This window comes from Anabrus simplex, chromosome 6 (genome assembly GCF_040414725.1).
Source record: "Anabrus simplex isolate iqAnaSimp1 chromosome 6, ASM4041472v1, whole genome shotgun sequence".
Classification (NCBI taxonomy): domain Eukaryota; kingdom Metazoa; phylum Arthropoda; class Insecta; order Orthoptera; family Tettigoniidae; genus Anabrus; species Anabrus simplex.
In genome coordinates, this window is record NC_090270.1 from 223,890,615 (window position 1) to 223,915,679 (window position 25,065).

At 36.9% G+C, this 25,065-nt stretch overlaps 1 protein-coding gene across 1 annotated transcript in view; it reads left to right on the plus strand.

The window, feature by feature from the left end:
• The window catches only part of Sac1 (Sac1 phosphatase), a 273,269-nt gene that overhangs the window by 240,944 nt on the left and 7,260 nt on the right, over positions 1–25,065 (plus strand). Inside the window, exon 14 of the mRNA XM_067150216.2 lies at positions 16,279–16,438. Within this exon, the coding sequence (XP_067006317.1) occupies positions 16,279–16,379 (101 nt within the window). The 3' untranslated portion in view covers positions 16,380–16,438. The remainder of the gene's footprint in view (positions 1–16,278; positions 16,439–25,065) is intronic.

Consider the following 25,065-nt stretch of genomic DNA (forward strand, 5'->3'; position numbering starts at 1 on the left):
ATAATTACGTAGAAATGAAAACGTTAGCACAGGATAGGGTGACATGGAGAACTGCATCAAACCAGTCTATGGACTGATGACTCAAACAACGTCATCTTAATGGTAAAATAGATGTGAAAATTTCCTTCTTGTTATTTCTTTGCACAACTACAAGCTTTATGTTCTGGACACCAAGCAAGTTCGCCATGCTGTTAGGGGCTCGCAGCTGTGAACGTGCGTTCGGGAGATAGTGGGTTCGAACCCCACTGTTGGCAGCCGTGAAGATGGTTTTCTGTGGTTTCCCATTTTTACACAAGGCAAATGCTGGGGCTGTACCTTATTAAGGCCACGGCTGCTTCCTTCCAACTCCAAGCACTTTCCTATCCTATCGTTGCCATAAAAAAGTATTTTCTGGGCAACTTATTTTCCTTCAAGATAAAAAAATGTTTGTGATAATTTTTAAAATTTGCTCATTGTGCCATGGTGGGTTTTCTTGGAAAACAGTTTTGGTGCTCTTGAAAACCATTATGGGCTGCTTTACAGGTCACAAAGTTCACATGAAGCTTTTTCATCTGTCTCTTCTCTAAAACTAAAGTAGGTATTTGTCATCTGTAATGCCTCAGTATGTTTTCTCAAATCTCCAGCAATGAATTACTTCTGTGACTCACTTACAAACTTTGAAAAAGACTTACTATAGAAACAGAAAATTCAGACTAGATAAATTCATGTTGTCCGTTGTCTTTCTCCTGCTCATTGAAGGCTACCAACCTCTGTTGTGTTACCAATTGTCAAAGATCATTCTGTAAACCAAATAGTGTGCTGTTGCCATTGATGCTTTCACGGCCCGTACTTATAGACATGATACTGTATAGGCTTTTGAGCTTATGCCGTGCAAGAAAATAAGATGAAGGTGAAATTCTTTACGTTTCACAGAGAACTGTGCTCTACGTCATAAGAAGAAAATCTCGACTGTCCACGAGAAAGCCTATACAGTATCATGTCTATAGTGTGCTGTTGTTAGTTTGCATAATTAATGAACTATCACACTGTGTTATACAGTAGAGTCTCGCTCATCCGACCTTCGCTTATCCGACATTCCGTGTTATCCGACACTGTTAGACTTAATTTCAACTTTTGGTGGAGACTAAATTCAGGCACACCCGCTGTGGAGGGTGCGACCATGGGACAAGCACTGGCCTGAACGCTGGCGGTAGGACTGGGTTTTTCTCAAGGACAGGTGCAGTGAGTCTTCAGTCATTGTAGTATTGGTTGGGTGCGGATGTTATAGTTTTCATATCCTCTGTGAGTATGGCGAGTAAATGGAAGAAAGAGACTGTTTCTATGGAACACAAATTGAGTGCATTAAAGAGACTGGACAAAGGGGAAATTCTTCAAAATGTGGCTTCAGATTATGGTGTTGGACGTGTTACAGTGGGAGACTGGAAAAAACAGAGGGAAGAAATTGAAAACTTGTGCTCTACCAGAGCAGAGAAAAACAATGAAAAAATGTCAGTACGAAAAAGTAAGTGAAGCACTATTTCTTTGGTATCTCAACACCGGGAAAAGGGCCTGCCAATATCTGGCACCATTCTGCAGGAAAAGGCTGTGTATTTCCAGAAGGAGTTTAATGAAGGGGACCCTAATTTTCCTGCCAGTGCTGGGTGGCGTGATCGGTGGCAAAAACGGTACGGTATTAGGTAGCTTAATATCTGTGGAGAAAAGTTTCTTTTCGTAAGACATCTGGAATGTTTTCGTTTAAATACTGCATGTACTGTACAATTGAATTGGTAATTCAATAAATAGAGCACCGTAAAACATGTCATTATTTTAGCCTTCCTGTTTGTTTGAGTTCATTTTTAAAGTTATTCTGTATTATCCGACATTTTCGGTGATCCGACGTACTCCAGGTCCCGTTTACGTCGGATAATCGAGACTCTACTGTATATCCAACAACATAGTTGTATTTTTTATAATACCTCATTCTGATTACTGCTCTGATAGTTCAACTTATAGACAGGTAGTAAATGGCAGTATCTACACAATATAAGTACCAACTAAAGCACAAAGGAATGTGTGCAAAATATAAGAGACATGTGCCCAGAACCATCTAGGCAAATGGCAAAAAATTACCAGTAAATATATTTGAAAATAGTTTTTAAGCGTGGCAGATTGTATAGTAGTGTTTGAATGTAGAGGAATAATTATTAATGAAATGATGTGAATAAGTGAATTTCTATCTGCAATTTTATGATAGGCAGTGGTTTTTCTATATGCTGACATTTTTTTATGTGATTCCTATTGATGTATTTTTAACTATTTGTTTACAAAATGGATGGCTGAAAATCGTTCAGATTTAAAATGACTGCAAATTAGTGAAAGAGAAGAAAAGGAAAACAAATGTGTCTTAAATATCAATACACTAGTTTTTCCATATACTGACCTTTTTTATGTGAATCATATTGATGTACTTTTAACTATTTATTTACAAAAATGGATGGCTGAAAATCATTCAGATTAAAAGTGATTGCAAATTAGTGAAAGAGAAGAAAAGAAAAACTGAAATGTCGTCTTAAATATCAAGATATTTACCAATCAGATATGAAAGAAAGATTTAGGTGAGAATGTTTCCATCTGAAAGCTTTTCCCATTGATGAATGAAATAATAGCCTACCATTACTGCTTTTAATAGTACATTATGCAACAAACATAATAGCAGTAATTAAGACACGGGTATATTTTTAAAATAAGCGAAGCGCCGGGCTGAGTGGCTCAGACGGTTAAGGCGCTGGCCTTCTGACCCCAACTTGGCAGGTTCGATCCTGGCTCAGTCCGGTGGTATTTGAAGGTGCTCAAATACGTCAGCCTCGTGTCGGTAGATTTACTGGCACGTAAAAGAACTCCTGCGGGACTAAATTCCGGCACCTCGGCGTCTCCGAAAACCGTAAAAGAGTAGTTAGTGGGACGTAAAACAAATAACATTATTATTAAAATAAGCGAAGCAAGTTTTATAATTTCCATACAAGTGTCTTAATTACAGTACCATTATAGGCGAGTTGCATACGTCTGTTTATGCTCGACGATAATTATAACTGCTTTTTAAATATTCATAAATTTTTCTCGATGTCGCTTGACAGTTGAGTTTACTGAACAGAGCGCATGCACTGGGTTATTGATTTTCCATGAGTGGATCAGAGACCTTGACAGTGTCAATATGTTTTCAAAGCTTTGATAGAATGTTATTATAACCTAGCTTTATTTCAAATACAAATTGTTTATTGTACAGTTGGTGAAGTGAATTTGCGGTAATGTGCTGTGTGGTTGTGGAATATTGGAAGTAGAAGGCGCATTGATGTTAATATGTGTGTCCAACATGTTTGATTATGGAAACAAGTGTGAAGCTAGTGCGTTGAGCGCAGGTGCGATGCTATCCTTACCTAATTGGTCAAACAGTTGTATCATAATGAAAATCTGAACTCTGATTGGTGGAGAACCTGTATCATAATGAAACTTGAACTACAGTATAATGAGCCTCATTATAATTCAGTTTTCTGGCATATAATATTTATATTTTGGCATTGTCAAGCATAAACAAACTTATGATTGCTAAAAATCTTCAACAACTGCACTTTCTTTGTTAGAACACATCTCTCTCTTACCTTCTTGACTATAAAATTCACATTTCACTTTTCTTTTTCACTAATTTGCAGTCATTTTTAATCTGAATGATTTTCAGCCCTCCATTTTGGATGCTTTGTCTTCTGGGCAGCCTTTAGTTAGAGGAAGCTGAATGGCATTTCTGTTTTCGTCTTCTGTATCTAAATTGTCAGTATTGCATTGAAAATTGGTATACCGGTATGTACTTCTGCTACAAACTGTTCTGCTGAAAGGTCCTTCACACTTGTTGGGAAATAATGCAACTTAAAAGCTTTTCAGTCTGATGCACAAACAAATTCACTATTAAATATTACACTATATCATACCCGTAAAAAGCGTACTATTAAACAAGGAATAAAATACACACTATCTTTTATATCTGATAAATATCTTGATATTTAAGACATTTCACTTTTCTTTTTCACTAATTTGCAGTCATTTTTAATCTGAATGATTTTCAGCCCTCCATTTTGTAAACAAATACATCGGTGTGATTTGCATAAAAATATCAGTATATAGAAAAACCAGTGTATTTTATTCCTTGTTTAATAGTATGTTTTTTACATGTACATTATGGTATAATATTTATATTAAACTTGTGTGTTCAACAGATTGGAAAGCTTTTAAGTTACATTTAACTGAGTTGACACCAAAAAGTATGGCTTCCTTCTTAACAAACATTTGTTGTGAAAGTTAAAAATGATTTCTGTTCATCACAGACTCGTTACTTCTGATCTATCTCACTGGGCTTGCCATTGAAAATGATTTAGTTGTAAATAATAATGAAGATATTGTGGCCATATTTGGTAATTAAATAGGTAGACATAATGAATTTTTATATTTTTTTATTCTTATTTATTGTTGAGTCTATAAAGTAATGTTCATCAGATGTACATGAATGTATATTATTATTATTATTATTATTATTATTATTATTATTATTATTATTATTATTATTATTATTATTAGATGTGAAAAAGATCAGAAAACTGATCACGCAAAGCTCACTTAGAAGTTGTGCATTTCCTTCTTTGCCAGGCAGCCTTCAATTTTTCTCTCATCGTGGTTCTTCATTCTTCTGTCCACTTGACTGCTGTTTTCTTCTTGTGGTTTCTCTCTGACTCTACTTTCCACTTGCTGATTTTCGTTCTGTAGCAGGTTTGGTCTGCGATGTCGGTCACTGTGATTCCTGATTTTTCCAGATCTTGACAGATTTCTGATGTCCACCTATTTTTGATTATTTTTATTATTTCATATTTTGCACCAAAAAAAATTTGATTTATTTTGTTTATACTTTTCTTTTAGGGTACTATTATATTAATTAGAATGTAGGCTTATCGAATTTTGGAAAGACAGGAGTTGTAAAAGTCCCTGGGCTTATGACCCCTGTTGTAAATATGGCTCTGTATACAGGTCATATGTACATTTAGCAAATTTATACATCCTTTTGACTCTTGACAATGGCAACAGCAGTAGTGTGGAATGTTATATCCTTTCTTACAGAGTTGCCATGTATATTATTCAGTATTTTCTCCTATTTCTCATATTATTAGTTGATGATAGGATTGAGTGTTCTGCTAAATAGTTGTTTTTCACTTAAACTTCATATACATGTGTGTAAAGATTGAAGTGAAAACTCATTAATGCCAAGAATTGTTAGTGCAACAGTCCTGATTTATTTCTAATCTTCCTGTTCCCATTTCATATCCAGATTGTGTATGTCATCAGTGTATATATATTCCTCTCTGGCAATTACTTTGATATTTCTTTTCTTGTATTTATTTCTTACATTGTGATTTATTCAGAGTTTCTATTGCAAAATGTTGATTTTGTGGAAGTTTGTATTCATTCTGTGATTCTTGTCATCTTGTTAAATATTGTGTTTATATATTTATTATTTTCTTATTGTTGGAATTGTTTACATATATAACTACTGTATCTTATTCTTACTATTATCTTAACTCCTTTGATTTCTCTCCAGAAACAAACAGTTCAATGTTATTTATGCCCCATCAAATATCAACATTTTACTTTCAGTTGGAAACAAATTATTCTGAAGAAAAGTTTTATTGTTTCATGTGAATGAACTGCAAAAATATATTACCATATAGAGTTATGCAAACACAACTTCTTTGAACAATGTGGAATAATTCATATCCTGTGCTTTTCAGAAATGTAGTTGATTCGTTTTAAGATACAGAAATATATTGTATTTGTATATATCTATGTCACAAAATGAGAAAAAAAGAACTTTTCTTGAAAAATATGCCCCTCTGAACTGGTGTGATTTTGTTATATTGACTGTTAATCATCACAAATTAAGATATTGTAAACTTTTCATTGTGTAAAATGATTGAAGCAAAGATATAGAATCAAAATTTGTTTGTGAATTGGGTAAGAAATGTTATGTAATTGTATCATTAACATAATTATAAAGGGTAATATGCTACCACAGCTCCTGAGAATAATTTTTGAAATAGTGATAATAGAAAAAGAAGAGTGCCAAAAGAGAAACAAAAAATTATTCAGTTATACGGAACAGTCAGGATGATCAAAAGAAAGGTTGTACTATAGGCAAATAACTAATGTCTAGAAAAGGGAGAATGGAAGACCACAGTTAAAGTTCTTTCCTAATAAAACATATCAGACAATAAATACTGTACCATATATGATTATGTGATTTTTTTTTTAACTCTGTTTAGGCCTATCCCATTCTGTTATAAATTGTCTGGATCCTTAGATATGTCATTTATTCACTCTTTTTAATGATCAGAAAGGAAATTTACCTAATACCTTGGCTTCATTTACATGACCTTTTAGAAATAGAGAACTGTAATGATGAATGCTGATTGGAGCAGTAGGTCTTTTATATCTTTTTTTTTTTTTTTTATCTGCAAGATTTGCAGATGGAAGAAAAACATGTTTTTAAGCATAGAATTGGCTATAAATCTTTTACGTGCAGCACTTATAAACTGATCACAATATATCTTATTAAGATTGTATAAGGATGATTACCTAGTTGTACTTCTTAAAACAAAAATCACCACCACCATCTTACGATTGTACAAGGAAAGGCAAACCTAATGCATTGGAGATTTTACGGGTACCAGGCTAAGTAGCTCAGGCGGTAGAGCACTGGCCTCCCGAGTTCAGGTTGACAGGGTATTTGTGGTAATTGAAGGTGCTCAAATACATCTGCCTCGTGTTGGTAGATTTATTGGCACGTAGAAGAATTCCTGCGGGACAAAATTCTGGCACCCCGGTGTCTCTGTAAACTGTAAAAAGTCATTAGTGGGACATGAAGCATAACATTATTATCAAGTTGGCAGGTTCAATCCTGGTTCAGTCTGGTGGTATTTGAAGGTGCTCAAATATGCCAGCCTTGTGCCTGTAAATTTACTGACACTTAAAAGAACTCCTGCAGGACAAAATTCCAGTTCCTGAACATCTCTGAAAACCTTAAAAGTAGATAATAGGATGTTAAACCTATGGGCTGGATAAGGTCCTGTTTGCCCAATAGTGCACATGGCCTTACTGAGGAAAGTTATAATGTAATGCACTCGAGTAATATATTTAACTGACAGTTTATGGTACTGAGGGTTTTGTCTTTCCAGTACTTCACAGTAACTGTAGAAAATGATCACCATTCTTATCCAAACACAAAGTTCTTCTTCTTCTGTTAGATTTTCATCACATTGTCGCAAAATGTCATTCATGTAATGCTAAAATTCACTGTTCTGTTGAAAAACGTTTTTGGTCGCGTAATGGGACTTCGTGAAATGCATGCAGATTTCTGGTGTCGCACTACTGTGAGCATTTACCTATCCACTAAGATAAAACCAAGCTTTGACCTTCATTAAAAGAAGCATGGAATTCACAATTCTGTCACACACATGCACACACATATATATATCCACAGCCTGTTTCCAGTCATTCGACCAGGTTAGGAATGGAATCAAGCCCCCATCTAGCGGTGAGGATAGGAATTTTGCTGGCTGCCAAAGCCTGTCGCACCACAATTCTGTCACATACAGATTGTAAAATTCACCTACAAAAATTAGAGCACACAGCTGGATCAGTAGGGATTAATTTATGAGCCACTGACACTTTACATGGATGAAACCTGAATGTTTTAGGACCTCTTACAGCAGAACCTTAAGAAATGTTACGTTCTTCTACAAGCTGCCGAGTTGGTTTTTTTCATACTCATTTCCAATCTGAACTGAATATCTTGAAGCATCTCTTCAGCCAGAGCTCATTTTGGACCCCACTTTTTCTTACTGGAAACAGATCCTGTTTCTTGCCACTCCATGAATAACCGCGTTAAAGTATTTTGTTCGCCAAGCAGCCTCCAGATATTATTTGTGAAAATTACGTAACCATTTCTCATACTACTGTTTAAAAGGTATGTCTCAAGAAAAAATACTTGTTGTTCTTTGTATTACATTTTCATGGTAACACACCTTATCCATTCAGATAAAAGTTCTCTATTAGCTGGCAGCCAGTGGAAAGTTCCTCATTACCTCTCGGGGAAGCTTGTATACCTGGGGCCTGTTCCACGAACGAACTTTGCAACTTTTCAACTTTTCACTTTTCAATTCTTGCAAAGTCTTTCTGTTCCACCATGATCTAGGTTGTACTTTTCATCTTCACAAAGTGAAAAGTCTTTGTGAATGAATGATCCGATCAAGTTTATTCCATGAGCAAACTGTATAGGCCTAATACTCTATGACTTTAATGTTTTACTTTTCGCGGCAAACTTGACGGTATAATTGTCGTAACGTTTAAGTTTTTATCATGGGAAAGAAAGGTTAGTATTACAAGAAGCTGGCTGTGCTGAAGTTGTCAAGGAGAAATGCGACATCCTTTTGGACAACCTGAAAGATAACCTCTCAAATGATGACACACATCAATGTTAACGAGAGTACCGTCAACACATCCATACACAGAAGGAAATTCACCCTTCATTAGAAATCCTTTCGCTATATTATGTATATTATCAGGCCAACGTACTGATAGGAAATATTAGTTCTACATTTATTATAACATCAACGACTTTGGTAACAGTTCTGCAAGTAATTGATTTTGATGCCCCATGCATTGGTGGTACACCGTGCAGCTGGGCACCATTTACTAACCAATGTAAGCATATAAGAATTTTTTCTTTTTCAGAAAGGAATTGAATTCTTTTTGTTACATGTTTCAATAAATGACCGATCATTTCAAGATTATAGTCGGCCTATGTTGGGGTAATACAAAATCACTCGCGAAAGTCTGTCGAAGTGAGGTTATGAAAATTAATCTCATCTTTGTACGTTCTCTTATTGGATTCTTCATCACTGTCCTCACTTGATGCTAATAAAAGCTCATGTTGTAACGTGTTTATATCACTAAACAAAATTCTACGCCGAGAAACTAGTGTACATACTTGTTAATTAACAGATGAAAAGGGAATCATCTCTTTGCAAGATTTATGAAAACTTTTCACTTCATTTCTTTGCACTTTGCATTTCTGTACCAATGGAAGAACATAACAGGCTTGAAAAGTGAAAAGATTCCTAACTTTTCACTTTGCAAGCTAAATCTGAAAAGTGATGGTGGAACAAAATCTGAACTGAAAATTGCAAAGTGCAAAGTGAAAAGTTGCAAAGTTTGTTCGTGGAACAGGCCCCTGTTCTGGAGATTCCCAGCTCTTGGCTGTCATTTGGAACCTCCTACAGCCCACGAATTTCCTTGTATGTTAGGTTTGTTAATTTTTGTGATTTAATGACATATATTTCTGTATCAATGTTTGCATTGGCAAGCATAGCTCCAAACATATGAAAGAAATGGGAGGTGATGTGTTAATAAATTAATCATGCCCGAAGCACACGGCTGCATACAGCTGTTATTACTTTTAAATAATCGTAGGGGAACATTTGAATATTATTCTGATTTAGTAAAATAGATCGGTATGCAGTTGTACATTACACACTTCAACATTCCATACAAGTATAAATAACTGTATTTCTCTCATTAAACATACATATCATAGTGATGATTAATCAATAAACATACTTCTCAAAACTATCATTCTGGATTTTTTTAAGATTTGTTAAATACATTACCACCGCAGTATCAGAAAACTGGGGATCTTGCGTTTAGCTTTGTGTTATGAGAAAAACAATTGATACCAGAGAAAAACTACAGTTGAACCTCATTCTCACAAATTTTGAGAGGGTTAAAATTGGTTCAACACATTGAAAATTCGTAAAATAGAAATGCTGACAAGTTTTTCTAAAATTTACAGTTCTCTATGTATATCAGTCAGAAAAGAAATGAACTCATGGTATTGTATGTTCCTTGCATTTAATATTTAATCAGAATTTCAATTATTGGCATTACAAAATTGTAATTCACCTCATATAGATACAAACCTTGTGAATACAACAACCTTCACGTCTATAGATTCAGTAGTTTCTGAAAACAGCTCAGGTAAGAAAGCTAGCCACAATGAGACCAGGAAATGGTGTGAGGAATGCAAAATAGAGTTCAGCAAGAAAATGAAGGATTACTGGTCAACAGAAAAGGTGAAGATACCAGGAAGAAAGTAGCAGCCAAACCTACCAATAAGAACACCAGTAACGGCATCAGTCGAAAACAATAACACAGCTAAAGCACAAGCTCCCTTGGTTCTCAGGTGGCCCAAACAACCTCAAAAGAAGAAAATCTATCCTCCACTGATGAAGGCTGCAGCCAAAAATTTTGGACCCATGTTTTTCTTTTATTTCTCTATACACACAGTTTTACATGGTAAGTCTCTATTCTCAGTTTGTTTCCTAGACTTATACATAGGTACCATGCACTTTTCTTGAATGACTGGATATGCGACGTTCTTCAGCAAACCATACCTTAAGTTGGAAAATCACATTTTTGGGTTATTTTATATTTTGATAATAGATATATTTGCGAGTGTTCCAATAATAAGAATTTAAGAAAATCTGACTGTTACACTGGATAAAGGAATATCAGATTGCATATTAAAATAATTTTCATTAATATTTAGGAGTTTTATTCTCCAGAAATTTTTAAACATGTTCAAAATTCAAAAAAAAGTGAAAAAGGAAGTTTTAGTCTTGCGGCACTCATATACACAGAAGTTCTGTCATAAGATGTACAGATAAGGATACAATAATTATAATGATAGTAGTAATGCTAATGTTGTTAATAATAATAATAATAATAATAATAATAATAATGCAGATATTTTAAAAGATCGTTCTGAAACTACACACAGTCAGTATCCAATTAATAGTTAATGATTTACATTACTAACCTATCTTGTATCCTGCAATATAAAAACCTGAATTGTTGCTCATTTTTCTGAAATGTTCTTGCTACTTGGCCCAGATTCAGTGGCCTTAATGTCGCATGGCTGTTGGCACAACAAAATCCCCATTTCTGCTCTGTAGTACTCTCGAATGTTGGTGAACAGATATTTCGTCCTTTCTGCAGTCATGCCTTTTATTTACAATTTCTTAGGTATGTTCTGAGGAAGATTAGCTACCTCGCAAACCTTCACAATTACAGTTGGACAGTCCAATTATTGTTGACACGTAATGACCCTGAGTATATTCTTTTTCACAGTAAAATGACCGAAAGATGTGATCTAAGGAACTCTCTTCCAACCATGTTACCAGTCATAAATATTTATTAACAGCTTGGCAGTTTCTTTTCCAATGATGGCAGCTTTGTTAAGTTTTGACTCAGCAGTCATATCTTGAATGACCGAGGCAATACCTGTCACACAGTACTTCCTTTTCACAAGACCAAAAGTCCAGTCACAAAAAAAAAAATTCGTATGACCTACTGGCAGGAAAGAAATCGTTATTTCTTCGTGTAAACCTGACACAATTCTCCACATGGACATACCTGCCAACTTTCCCGATTTAGGCGGGAGACTCACGATTTTCGACAGATTTTCCCGCCACCTGATTATTCTATTGTTTCTCCCGATTTTAGCTTTTTTTTCTTTCCTTTTTGTGAACTTTAAAAATTTGTTTTCAAATCTCGGCATTTCAGCTTTGTACGCAAGTGGCCGGAATTCCTTCGCTCACTGCCGCTTTCAAATGAAATATCGGCGTTTATTAGCACGAGAAATGCGCCCGAATGTGCGATGTTTATTGAAACCTGTATATCGCGACGCATATATCGATTGTCAATCTCTCGTTCTCGCGTACTATGTTCCAGTTCGTTCACATCAGTCTAGTCTATTCTAGGGATTAGTCGCTAGGTTTGGGGTCTTTTTTAATAATTTAGGACAGAATTTCAAGGATAGTGACTAGTGACTTTCCTAGAGATTTTAGGAGCCAGTCAGAGACAATTCTGGCGAATTTTAATGTATTTCTTGATAAAAATAGCATAGACAACGGCCGTAGCCGTGTTGAAACACTGGATCCCATGAGATTTTTGAAGTTAAGCAACATTGGGCGTGGTCAAGATTTGGATTGGTTGTCACACGCTGTTGGTGGGGGGGTAAAGGAATGGAGGAGCGGAAAGGAACTAGCCACCCTACCATACTTAAACTCCGGCTCAGGCATACCTCTGTGGAGGTTCGGACCTGCCTTCGGGCAGAATACACCCTTACCTTACTAAAATAACATAGTGCTGTGCATAATCGCGCGAGGAGTTATCAGAGGTCGATCACCTCACTCACATACTTCCTGTGAGGGAATAGAGATGTGTAATTTCTAACCTTGTAGCCTCGCCTAGCAACAGTTGTGTTTTGAGACAATAGGTGTTAGTGTACCAGTAGTACTCCTGTATTGCGCAAGACATGTAGAATAAGCTGTTTTGACCAATTGTGTCTCCTGATTCCTCCTGATTTTTCCTGATTTTCATATCCAAATCTCCTGATTTTTGGTTTTGTAAAGTTGGCAGGTATGTAATGTTATTTTTATTTTATGCACCGCACTTGTCAGCAGGAAGAAACAAATCACAGCACTATGACCAGGCTCCTGTGCAGGCAAATGTATGTTCAGTCTATAATATTGTAAATATACATCATCTCGATGCACAAGCTGGTTATTTCATAGTTTGGTACAAGAAGAAACTTAATTTAAGAAACCATACCTTAAGTCGCCAATGTTAAATTCCCATTGCGACTTAAGGTATGGTTTTGTTAGACTGCACAACTTGTTTCCAAGGTTATTTTGAAGACTTTTCCATATGGTCACATCACTGTCACTCCTTTCAACACATAGTTCAAGGATCAGGCTAACCGAGGTACTCAAATCTAAAAATCTATATTTTCTCACTCTTCCTGCCTTTTACCTTCATAGTGTAAAATGTCACACAACTTAAGGTATGGTTTCCTGGAGGGTGTCACATGTACAATTAATGTCTAAACTTGTAAAAGTTGGATGTTCCTAGTGATGAATCATTTTATTACATAATACTTATTATCAGGGCGCCAGTGGCCCAGCTGTTAGGCCCCTTTAAACAACAGACATCATCATCACCACCACTTCTTATCAGTTGTCATGTAAGCAAATATATATTTACTAAATTATTAATGTATTCCTTCTCTTAAAATAATTTGAGAACGTCTACATGACCCATGAGGTTCAACTAGAAATTGTATTACAATTCTTTGGAGAGAGAGAAAAATATTTATTTTAAAACAAATCATTCTTCCCTATTACAGTTGACCACAAGAATCCAGAGTACATCAAAAGTTACACGCAACTCCCTGCGTATACATTAGGAAATTCTTTCCAAAATGTAACTCATAAATCCTGTATTTTTCTTTAAATGTAAAACACGGATAAAAATATTCTCTACTTCAAAAAAGGATAGCAACAAAAAATTGAGTATATTGAGAGTAAATTTAGGTAGAAATCCTCTTGCACCAAAGAACAAGCATATGACCAGTCAGCTGTGAAATGGAATGCCATAGAGGGAACTTAACTGAGGGGAATTTTGGTATATAATCGTCACCTTTTCTTTATCAACCTGAAGAGCTTGGCATATTGTAGTGTCAAGGACCATCATGTTTCTTCGTTGGATGGAGGCAATTGTATCAGCTCTTCTTGTGGATGTTGGAGTCATTCTCAGAGATGCAGTTGATCTTCCTTCATATCCCTTTGTTGTTGCTGAAGAAGTAAAGCAGTTTCAGCTGAAGCCCAGTGATGCCTAATATTGCCCAGTAACCCTCCTTCTGACAGAACCCCGTCACATGTCCAAGACTTTCTGTCTTGTTGCAACCCGCTGCGAGTAGGGGACACACATGTAGAATACACCCGCAGTATCCCCTGCCTGTCATAAGAGGCGACCAAGGGATGATCAAATTAGAACCATGAGACTACTTGCAATTAGTACCACCACACAGGGAACACCATGGGTCGCATTTACTTTTGCATAGTACCACTATGTTAGGTACGCACTAGGTTTGTGATTAGTAGCGACAGTGTGTGGATCAACGATAAGATATCTATTAGGTTCAACATTTTCAATACTAATTAGGTACGTGTTTGTTACAAATACCTTTTATTCAACTTGGGGACCGGTTTCGACATATATAATGTCATCATCAGCCATAAAATGAATCACAAATATATAAGCAAAGACATAAAAATCAAAACTATTGTGGATACATATTGAAATATGTTCATTAAAAATCTGTAACTGACCATTCACACCATGTGTTAAGATAAAACGCCATAACAGAAGAGTAATAGCTTAATAATTAAATCTGGCTCAGTGACACATTGAAGTAAGGCTAAAGTCTCTCACTATTCAAAGAATAAAATAAGGTTCTTCAATGTGCAGTCTTTGTGCATCCATTCAATAGAAGGCTCGATAGGCTTCCAAAGTAAAGAGTCGTTTAAAACACTCACACGTGCTATGCGTGAACCAGAGCGTCGAGAACTTATTTGAGTCACTTGTAATTTATACCTGATAAAATTTTTAATACTGATGAATATGAAATCAGTCAGTGGTAAAAGATGGATGCACAAAGACTACATATTGAAGAAGCTTATTCTTTGAATAGTGAGAGACTTTATGCTTAGTTCAATGTGTCACTGAGCCAGATTTAATTTTTTTTTTTTTTTGCTAGGGGCTTTACGTTGCACCGACACAGATAGGTCTTATGGCGATGATGGGATAGGAAAGGCCTAGGAGTTGGAAGCGGCCGTGGCCTTAATTATGGTACAGCCCCAGCATTTCCCTGGTGTGAAAATGGGAAACCACGGAAAAACATTTTCAGGGCTGCCGATAGTGGGATTCGAACCTGCTATCTCCCGGATGCAAGCTCACAGCCGCGCGCCTCTACGCGCACGGCCAACTCGCCCGGTGATTTAATTATTAAGCCGTTACTCTTCTGTTATGGTGATTTATCTTAACACATGGTGTGAATGGTCAGTTACAGATTTTTAATGAACATATTTCAATATGTATCCACAATAGTTTTGATTATTATCTCTTTGCTTATATATTTGTGATTCATTTTATGGCTGATGATGACATTATATACGTCAAAACTGGTCCCCAAGTTGAAAAAAAGGTATTTGTAACATAAACACATACCTAATTAGTATTGAAAAGGTTGAACCTAATAGATGTCTTATCGTTGATCTCAGTTCAATACGGAAACATTAATGAAGTTCATATCTTTAAATAAGTGTGTGAATCAGGATGAGGGTCTTACAGTACCTGTGATTCGTACGCCTATATGAGCAACACCACGGGATGTGCGACACCATGGTTCTGCCTTGCCTATGCTTAGTTCCCACTATGTGAGGAATACCACGGGATAGTTCGGATCCCTGTGGTTAGTCCACTTATGTGAGGAACGCCATAGGTTTGCATTGCCTGTAAATAGTGCCGCAATGTGCGAAACACCATAGGTCTGTGTTACATGTGTGCATTACACTACCTGTAAATAGTACCATAATGAGTGGAATACCACGAGTCTATGCTACTTTTGATTAGTACTGCCAAATGACAAATAGCAAGGTTCTACTTTCTTAGCGATAAGTACCATTATGAGGGGCCATTTATCTGGATTTTGGACCCGTTTCGACTACAAAGATAATCGATTCAGCATCGTGCTATAGAAGCAGTCCCTTGGTCAGTAATACTATTGTTTTGTGCCAGCTTCTGTGCATGTGAGGCACTGTGAACCGGTTCCACTGATCGTTTTAAATTCATATCCATCCATCCTTTCATTCTTCATCCTCACGCTTTGAATTCTGGTCAGTGGAGGATTTTGGACTTTTTTAATTTGTCATAACATGTTGTCCCATTTCGTACCATTAGGAGCCGATGACCTCGGTGTTAGGCCCCTTTAAACAACAAGCATCATCATCATCATCATGTCTTGTTGCAACCAAGATAGCAGCAATAAGTTTTATTTAAGTTGGAATAGATCACGCTGCACAGAGGTACAAGAGATCTTTATGGCGTTGACATACCCTGAGGAAGACATATTTCTTGTAGTGTTCACTCGTAAGTTTACCTTATGGTATTCCTCATACAAGCAGATTCCTACATCTTTATGTGGGAACTAGCACCATAAACCAGGTCTTGTGCATAATTCTTCTCCAAAATGTATTGTGTTGGTCTAAGGTATGACACTAGAACTGTCTCCTTTTCCTCTTCCAGGTTTCTTAAAAGCTGTATTTGGTGTAAATTCTCATCATTCAGTTGAGTCAGACATCTGCAGATGTGATGCTGGAAGCGAGAGTCCCTTTCCGCTCGCTTAATTCCAAGGCCCTTGGTTGGATGTGAAGTGTGTACAGTATATTTATTTTTGTGACAGAAGGTACTTTAATATTGTATAACAATATTATATTGCATTTGGGTTCTGGATATTAAAATACTGTATTGTAATATTTTAATTTACCTTGTCAGGGTTTCACACTTCTGTTTCACCTTACTCTGAACAGGACTATTTAGATTTTTTTTACGCATGCACACACACACACACACACACCCTCTCTCTGCCCGGTAATCTGAAAGACACTTATGAGAAAACTGCAGCTTTGTCCAATAAGATGTTGCTGCCATACGTTTGTACGACAACAACAAATTAAGTTCAGTGGTAGTGGTGTAAGGGAACTAAGATACATTGCAACACAGCTCGACTATAATTCATTTCTGAATACTGTATTTTATTTTTTTAAATATATGTTTTTTTAGTAGTTTAACGCTCACTAATACATCAAAGGTTGTAACTGATGCAAGGATGGGGAGAGCTAGGATTAGGAAGGTAACAGCTGTGTATAGCCTTAATTAAGGTATAGCCCCAGCATTTGCCTGGTCTGAAAATGGGATACCATAGAAAACCATTTTCAGGGCTGCCGACGGTGGGATATGAACCTACCATCTCCTTAATGCAAGCTCATAACTCTTAGTTAAATGACCCAAACCGGATAGCCAGCCTACTCGGTTGCATTATGTAAATAAACATTCAAGTCTTATTGTAAATTATGTTCCGAGAAAAAAATCTACATAGTTTATTCAGGAAGTGTAAATTAAAACAAGTTACCAAAATTTTGAGTGATAAGTATTTTTCCTTACTGATGTTCAAATTATCTTATACATTTGCTATTTGTAAAATAATTGCTTTGCTTATTTCTTCAGACGTATTTAGTGAATGTGTCGTACTTTCTAAAAGAAGAAATGGTGCTTTCCACAAAGCTGATCCCTTGAATTTATATTCCTATACTTAAATCACCAGTTCTAAAATAATTTGGGGCATTATAATATACAACTAAATTTGTTCATTCATGTGATGTCCTCAACCCTACCTTCAAAAGGTAACTGAAGAAAATAAACAGTTTTGAATTGTGTAAATACATCATTCGGAAAATTTGGTTGTTCCTACTCTTCAAACTCAGGATAGGCTATGTTTTAAAATTCTGTTTATTAATACCGTATTTCATAATCAAATGCCTTTTCATATTAAACCCAGTCATTAATTCTTTGTGAGCTAAATTGAGCAATATACCTGGAAGAAACATGTAGACACCTTACTCCCTGCCTCATTATGAGAGCCTGAGGTCTAAGCTGGTAGCAGTAAACTCTCTATGCTGAATTTTTTTTAGCCATATTGGTTTACTTTTGCTGGGAATGATGTACTGATTTTTCTTTGCAAGTCTACATGTTTATCCTTCACATAGCAATAATCAGCCGTAGATTGTAAGTTGAATAACATAATGCATATATCCTCAGTTGACTGAAATGAGGTGTTATCTGCTAGAAAAAATAACGATCCTCTAATTCTCATTGTATCAAATTTTCTCTACCTGAAATTCTTTGGTTTAGTAATTTACAAACAAAAAGTGATTACAAATAAGATTAACCTTAAAATTTTAAAACTACTTTTTTAACATCATTACAGCCTTGTTGGACCATGTTTATTTAGGTTTCCAAGCATGTTTACATATCCTTGCACACACTGTTCTTCATTCTCTTAAGGTGAGCATTTCTTCTGTGCTCTGTTAGGGAAGTCATTTCACGGGTTTGTCCTCATCTTCAGGTATCCTCAATCCTGGACTTTTTGTTTAAAGATGTGTGTATCTAGGATATCTTGATCACTTATCCTGTTCAGCCTCAAATAATCGGCCACTGCTGGGTGCCGTCTAGGTTTGCCTTTGAGATTTCAAACCTGTGTTAGAATCTGTTTCGTCAGCCTGCTATCAGACATACTTAACATGAACGAAAGAAAATCAGCCTTCTTGTCCTGATGACATTTGTTTCTGTGCCCACCTTGTTATTCATATCTTAATTTTTTCTGAGCTTCCATGTTCCTTTCTCTTTTAATGGGTCCTGAGATCTTACTCCGTATCCTTCATTCTAGTTTCCCCAGCTCTTGTTTTGAGGTTTTATTTCCCAGGCTCAGTGTTTCCAATACATGGAAAACTTCTGGTCTTACAATTGCCTGATAGCGCTATTTTATTAGTTACTGTATGTCTCAAAAGTCTTCATGTAATTTGACTTAATTTTAATTAATCTCGCCTCCACACCTTGTTTCTCATTTTTCCTCATATCTAGCCACTCTCCTAAATATTTGAAAGTTTTGACCTTTTGAACATTGCCCTCTGTTGTTTTTATCTTAGATGGACTATCCTTAATTTTGGCCATATACACCCTTTGTCAGAAAAGTTCCGGAACAAGTGTTGTGTTTCTGAGGTTGCAGTGTGAACAAGGAACAAATGTTGGTTTTATGTTACCTGGTATGTGCACGTTCTGAGATGGCCTTGGCCGTGTTTCCACGCACACGCACTAGGTGGCAGGGCTGTACTGAGCAACACTCTGTTTGGTTTATTGACGGTGACACAATGGATGCTGATTGTGAACAAAGAGTGAATAAGTGTTGTGTTAAGCTCGCGTAAACCCCTAGTGAAACGTGGACAATTATTACACAAGCATATGGAGGCGATGCACTGTCAAGAAGTCGTGTGTTCGAGTGGCACAGAAGGTTTCGGGAAGGCAGAGATTCGGTGCAAGATGATCTCAGAACTGGCCGCCCATCTACAGCACATTCCGATGCAGATGTGGAGCGTAAGGCAGTTATTGCATGTAACTGCACTTACGATATCAGAAGAGCTTAATTTGAATCGTGACGGGTGTCATAAAATTTTACGCGATGATTTAAGGAAACGGAAACAGAATGCAAAACTCGTTCCGCACACCCTAACAGATGACCAAAAATAGGAAACACGAAGAATTTCTGCGGAACTACTGGATAGAGTCAGACGTGATCCCACATTTCCAACAAAGATTATTGCTGGGGATGCAAGTTGTACCAGTATGACCCCCACACGAAGCATCAAAGTGCAGAATTGCAGAGTCCTGGATCACCAGCCTCAGAAAAAGCCAAACGTCAACCTTTGAGAACAAAGACAATGTTGATCGCATTCTTTGACAGTAAAGGATTAGTTTACCATGAGTACATTCCACTCGGTGTGAAACAGTGAACCAAACTCTTTACATCGAAGTCTTGAAACGTTTGTGACAAGCAATTCAACGTCACCGCCCTGGTTTGTGGCAGTTGCAGGAATGGTTCTTACTGCACTACAATGTAAGATCTCACACTACTTTATCTGTTACCGAGTATCTGGCCAGACATTCTGTCACTGTCATCCCACATCCACCATATTTGCCTGACCTCTTGCCTTGCAATGTTTTCTTGTTCCCCACGAGTGAAATTGCGACTGAAAGGAAAGCTTCATCAAGATATCGCAGAGATCTACTGGGCTGTGACACATCAGCTTACAAGCATCGCAGTTGGCTTGCTTCCAAGACCTCCAGAAATACTGGCAACTGTGTATAGATACCTGAGGGAACTACTTCAATGGACCATTACTTGGTAAGAGCAGCTTTTATAATTTTTATGACCTCAGTCCTGGAACTTTTCTGACATAGGTTGTATTTTGTTTTTCAGTTGAGACTTTGAGTCCTAATTTGCCTGCCTGATGATCAAGTTCCTCAATCTGTTTCTCAGCTGCTTCAGTGGTTGGTGCTAGGATTGTGTGTTCGTCTGCAAAAGCCAGGCAATCTGTACGAAGTCTGATTTTAGATCCCCTGAAATAGAGTCCACATTGGACTTCCTTTCCTTCGAGGGCTTTTCTCCAATCTCTGAAGACCTTTTCTATGGCATAATTAAAAAGCATAGGTGATAAGCCATCCCTTTGTCAGACTCCAGTTTTGATGTCCAAGGGTTCTGAAATTTCACCTAAAAACTTAACTTTGGATTTGGTGTTAGTGATGTTTCTAGTCTTATTCATCATCATTGAGCTCTTCCAGCATGTCAGGTAGGATGGTTTCTAGTCTTATTGTCTAACCCAACTCTCCAAGATGTTTGCCTTCCTGTCAGTCGAATCATAGGCCTTCTGGAAGTCTATGAAAATTATCACCAAATCTCTTTTTCCTTAGGTTGGCAAGTGCAGTTATAATTTTTAGGTTAAGGATCTGTTCGGTTCATGTACGCTCCTTCCTGAATCCTCCCTAATATTCCCCAAGCTGTGGGTCAGGTTGTTTTTCAGCTCATAAAAGGAGGGCTTTAGAAAGAATCTTCTAGGTTATAGATAAAAGCAAGATCCCTCTGTAGTTGTTAATATTTGTTTAAGATTTTTTTTTTTTTTTTAAATGAGGGCTGATTTCCAGTCATCAGGCACCTTAGTGGTTTGCCAGATCTCTTCAAAGACCTTCGTTAATGTCTCCAATCGAAGCCTTATCAGCCTTCTTGCACATCTCTGACACAATTGAGTCTTCACCAGGGGCTTTATTATTCTTTAAGTGTGCAGTGATCTGGTGCACTTCATCTTTGCATGGTGGTTGAGAGTCTGGGTTGACTTATAGTTTGAGCTCTTTCGAAGGCCATCGTTGACTGTACAGATCATCCTAAAATTCATCCACAGCTTTTTGGTCAGTCTTTTTGGTATAGTTAGTTGGTGCATGTACATTAACTATAGTGTATTTCTTGTTGGAGGCTCGAAATGTTAGGGTTGACGTTCGCCCATTGTGGGATGTAAAGTTCACAATAGAATCAAGTACTTTCTTGTTGATGATGAAGCCTGTTCCCAGATTAGGCACCATCTTCGTCTACATATCTAGTCTCTTGGAGGGCTGTGATAATTATATTCTGCTTGTCAAGAGTGTCTGTGAGGTGTGTAAGATTTCCAAGTTTTAACATGGAGTTGATGTTAATGGTCCCAAAATAGCTGATCGCTCGGTGTTGTATTTCACGATTGAAAGGTATAACCACAGTCTTCGATACCCCTGAACATGGTTGTGTAGGCTCCCCAGAATCCAATGGCCTATTGATCTCATTTCCAAGGGTGGATTGGTTACCACCTGGGGTACATTTCTGTTTTGATTTTGCTGCCATCCTTAGGAACCAAAATAAATTGGTTTGGTGGCTAGCCCAATAATTGGACTAACAAGATACAATCAAGGTTCTGAGCCTTGCTTTATTAGAGAATCTTGATTGTCAGAAAGAAAATAATTATGGAAATGTTTCCGCTGCTATAGTGGAACAAAATTGTGTGATTTTATCGGAAAATTTATAAAACAGAGGAATGGCATGCTAAAGAAGAAAGTTACCTAACTCCCCAGCTACTTCCCGTCAATATTTAGGCAGACTGTTGCACTTGTACGACTGGGCAAGTTGGCCTTGTGATTAGGGGCGCACAGCTTACATCCGGGAGATGCAACCCCACTATCGGCAGCACTGAAGATATTATTCCGTGGATTCCCATTTTCACACCAGGCAAATGTTAGGGCTGGACCTTAATTAAGGCCAAGGCCGCTTCCTTCACACTCATTGCCCTTTCCTATCCCATCGTCGCCATAAGACCTAACTGTATTGGTGCGACGTAAGGCAAATGTTTAAAAAAACTCGGTACGCAGCAGTAATCCTATCTATCGTAGATGAATGGCAACAGAAGACAAAGCACATCACAATGAACAATGGTCAATGTAATGTTATTGTTGATCAATTTTATGAGCTTTCTATATTGTAGTTCTTCGCATTTAGTTTTCTTTAGACTCCGTGATATTAGAGCATCTTATAACAGTATTTATAGCATAGACTGTAGTTCCTTATTCTCCGACTTTACACACCAATTTTTATTAAATCCTGTTTACCAATTTTCTCGTGACTCGGCGCTGATAAGGACTTGATAACAAAAATCCAAATTCATGAATATCTCTGATCATAGCCGGTATGGTAACAATGTATAAGACATAAATAATCGGAATTATAACTACATAACTTAGGTAGTATTTATCGATACGACCCCTAATAACGTAATTATTTGGGAATTAAATGTTAGGCCTACCCCTAAACTACCATTTCATTCAGGGTGAATAAAACTATTTATGGCCTAGATTGTAGCAACTTATTCTCCGACTTTCCATAGGACCACTCATAACATAAATATTTGAGAATTCCATTGTAGGCCTTCCCTTAAACTACCATTTTTTCAGCGTGAATACAATTATTTATGGTCTGGATTGTAGCGACTTATTCCTCGACTTCCTCTATCGATTTTCGTTAAGATACGACAATTAATAACAAATATTTGAGAATTAAATTTTAGGCCTTCCCCTAAACTACCATTTCACTCAGCGTGAGTAAATTTATTTATGACCTAGGTTATAGCGACTTATTCCCCGACTTTGTATACCAATTTTCATTAAGATATGACCACTAATAACATACATATTTGAGAATTAAATTTTAGGCCTTCCCCTAAACTACCATTTCAGTCAGCGTGAAAAAATTATTTATGGCCTAGATTGTAGCAACTTATTACCCGACTTTGCATATAGATTTTTATTAAATTCTCTTCAGCTGTTTTCTCGTGATGCGTGTACATACGTACATACATACAAACAGACAGACAAGACAGACAGACAGAAATTACGGAAAAGTAAAAAGTGCATTTCCTTGTTACTGTGGACACGACTGATCCAGAAATACCATCCTTTTTAAATTTTAGGCAATGTACAGACAAAACTCTTATTTTATATATAGATGTAAATTGTTTCTCAAGTAGACCTCTGCTTCTTACAATGTTGTTTTCTCAAAATTGGTCTGCTGTGTAGCACAGTGGGTTAGGCGCTTGACTTCTTGAAGTATGCCTTGCCCTATCTTGAACAATTTTGGGTAGTATCCATCACTTACATGGATTCAAGTATATCATTGTTCATAAGACATTTTGACTTTATTAACACGATGGTACATTTATGTTTAAAATGCATTCGCATAATTAATTTGTATAGTGTTTCTCATAGTTTTAATCTCTCTTCTGTTATTCTTTGTATTAATTGTACTTGCTGCATTTCCTCTAGTTCCTGTTCTTAAAAAATGGATTACAGTACCCTTTGCTCTATCTTCCAGGATTTTCTCCTCCCTCCATATGGTATTCATTAGTCTGAGCTCCCATAGCCATCCCTTTTCTTCTGGAACCTTGATCATGCCAGCACTTAATTCTATACTGCTGCCTTGGCGTTACTCATGTTCTGCAGGCATTTTCCGCTTCTGTCCATGTCAGAGCTTTTCCAAGTGGTACTCTAACTCATTTCTGATCTCTGTTTTTCCATGTGATGTTTTCACCTCCCCTCTCTTAGCTTTTATTTATTTGCAGCTATTTCTTAGCTTGGAAGAACTACAGTGTCTCGTTGAATATACTACATAAGTCATAAAAATAAGCTTGATCTCAGGCCTCCCGGTATTCTTAAGCTAACAACCAACCAACAGAGTCACTACGTATACCTATCTACGTTCCACCACAAGCTAACGTTGGAAACAAGCACTTGAAGTTAGACATAGTATTGAGAGGGCAAAAACTGCTTTCATGATGACAAAATAGCTGCTGCACTGCTATGACCTGAGTGTAGACCTGAAGAAGAGGATAGTAAGATGCTATGTCTTCTCAAATCTTGTATATGGCATTGAAATGTGTGGACCCTTTCTGCAGCTACAGACAAGATGATCCAAGCTTTCAAAATGTGGGTGTGAAATGGGTCTCATGGACTGACCACATACAAATAAGTAATTGCTTCATAGAATGAACTGTCAACCTCAATATTGATGATACTTGTTAAAAAGGAACAGCTTGAATATCTTGGGCACACTGAGATACAAGCAAAAATATTATCACCTTCTACAAGTCGTAATACAAGGAATATGTCGTACCAACACACATAAGTCTTTATGGTGACAATGGGATAGGAGTGCGAAGGAAGCAGCCGTGGTCTTAATTAAAGTACAGCCCTTGCATTTCTCTGGTGGGAAACCACGGAAAACCATATTCATCACTGCCGACGGTGGGGTTCGAACACACTATCTCCCAAATACAAGCACACAGCTGCACGACCCTAACCACACAGCAGATTCGCTAAATAATTTCCTGATAGGCAAACTTCAGAGAATGGTATAATTTGAATTCAGCTCAACTCTTCAAAATTGCACTTAACAAACTAGAGATAGCCAAAGTGACTACCAGAATGGATAAGGCAAATAAAGAAGTAGTAGTCTATAAAGCAGACTAATTTTTTTAACCCTTCAAGTCGGTGTTAAAAGTTGGCCAAGTTTTACCCTACAGCAGTAATAAATTTTAGAAAAATATCATAATTTTACATGCTGTCACAAACATTACCTAAACGACTTGTCTGATTTTGTTCAAAATAAGTTGATATGCCGTTCATATCGTGCAGATGTTGTATCTACATACAAAAAGGTGGCATGCAAAGTGATAAAATGCCTAATTACCTTCTTGTTGGAAGAAAATTTGAATCAACAGGTGTCCATGAGCACTTGGGTGAGCATTCATTTATATTACTATCATTATGTACATCACACATCATTTCCTGCTGTGAATAATCATCATCACTAAGGTGGTGGTGGTGGTGGTGATTATTGTTTTAAGAGGAAGT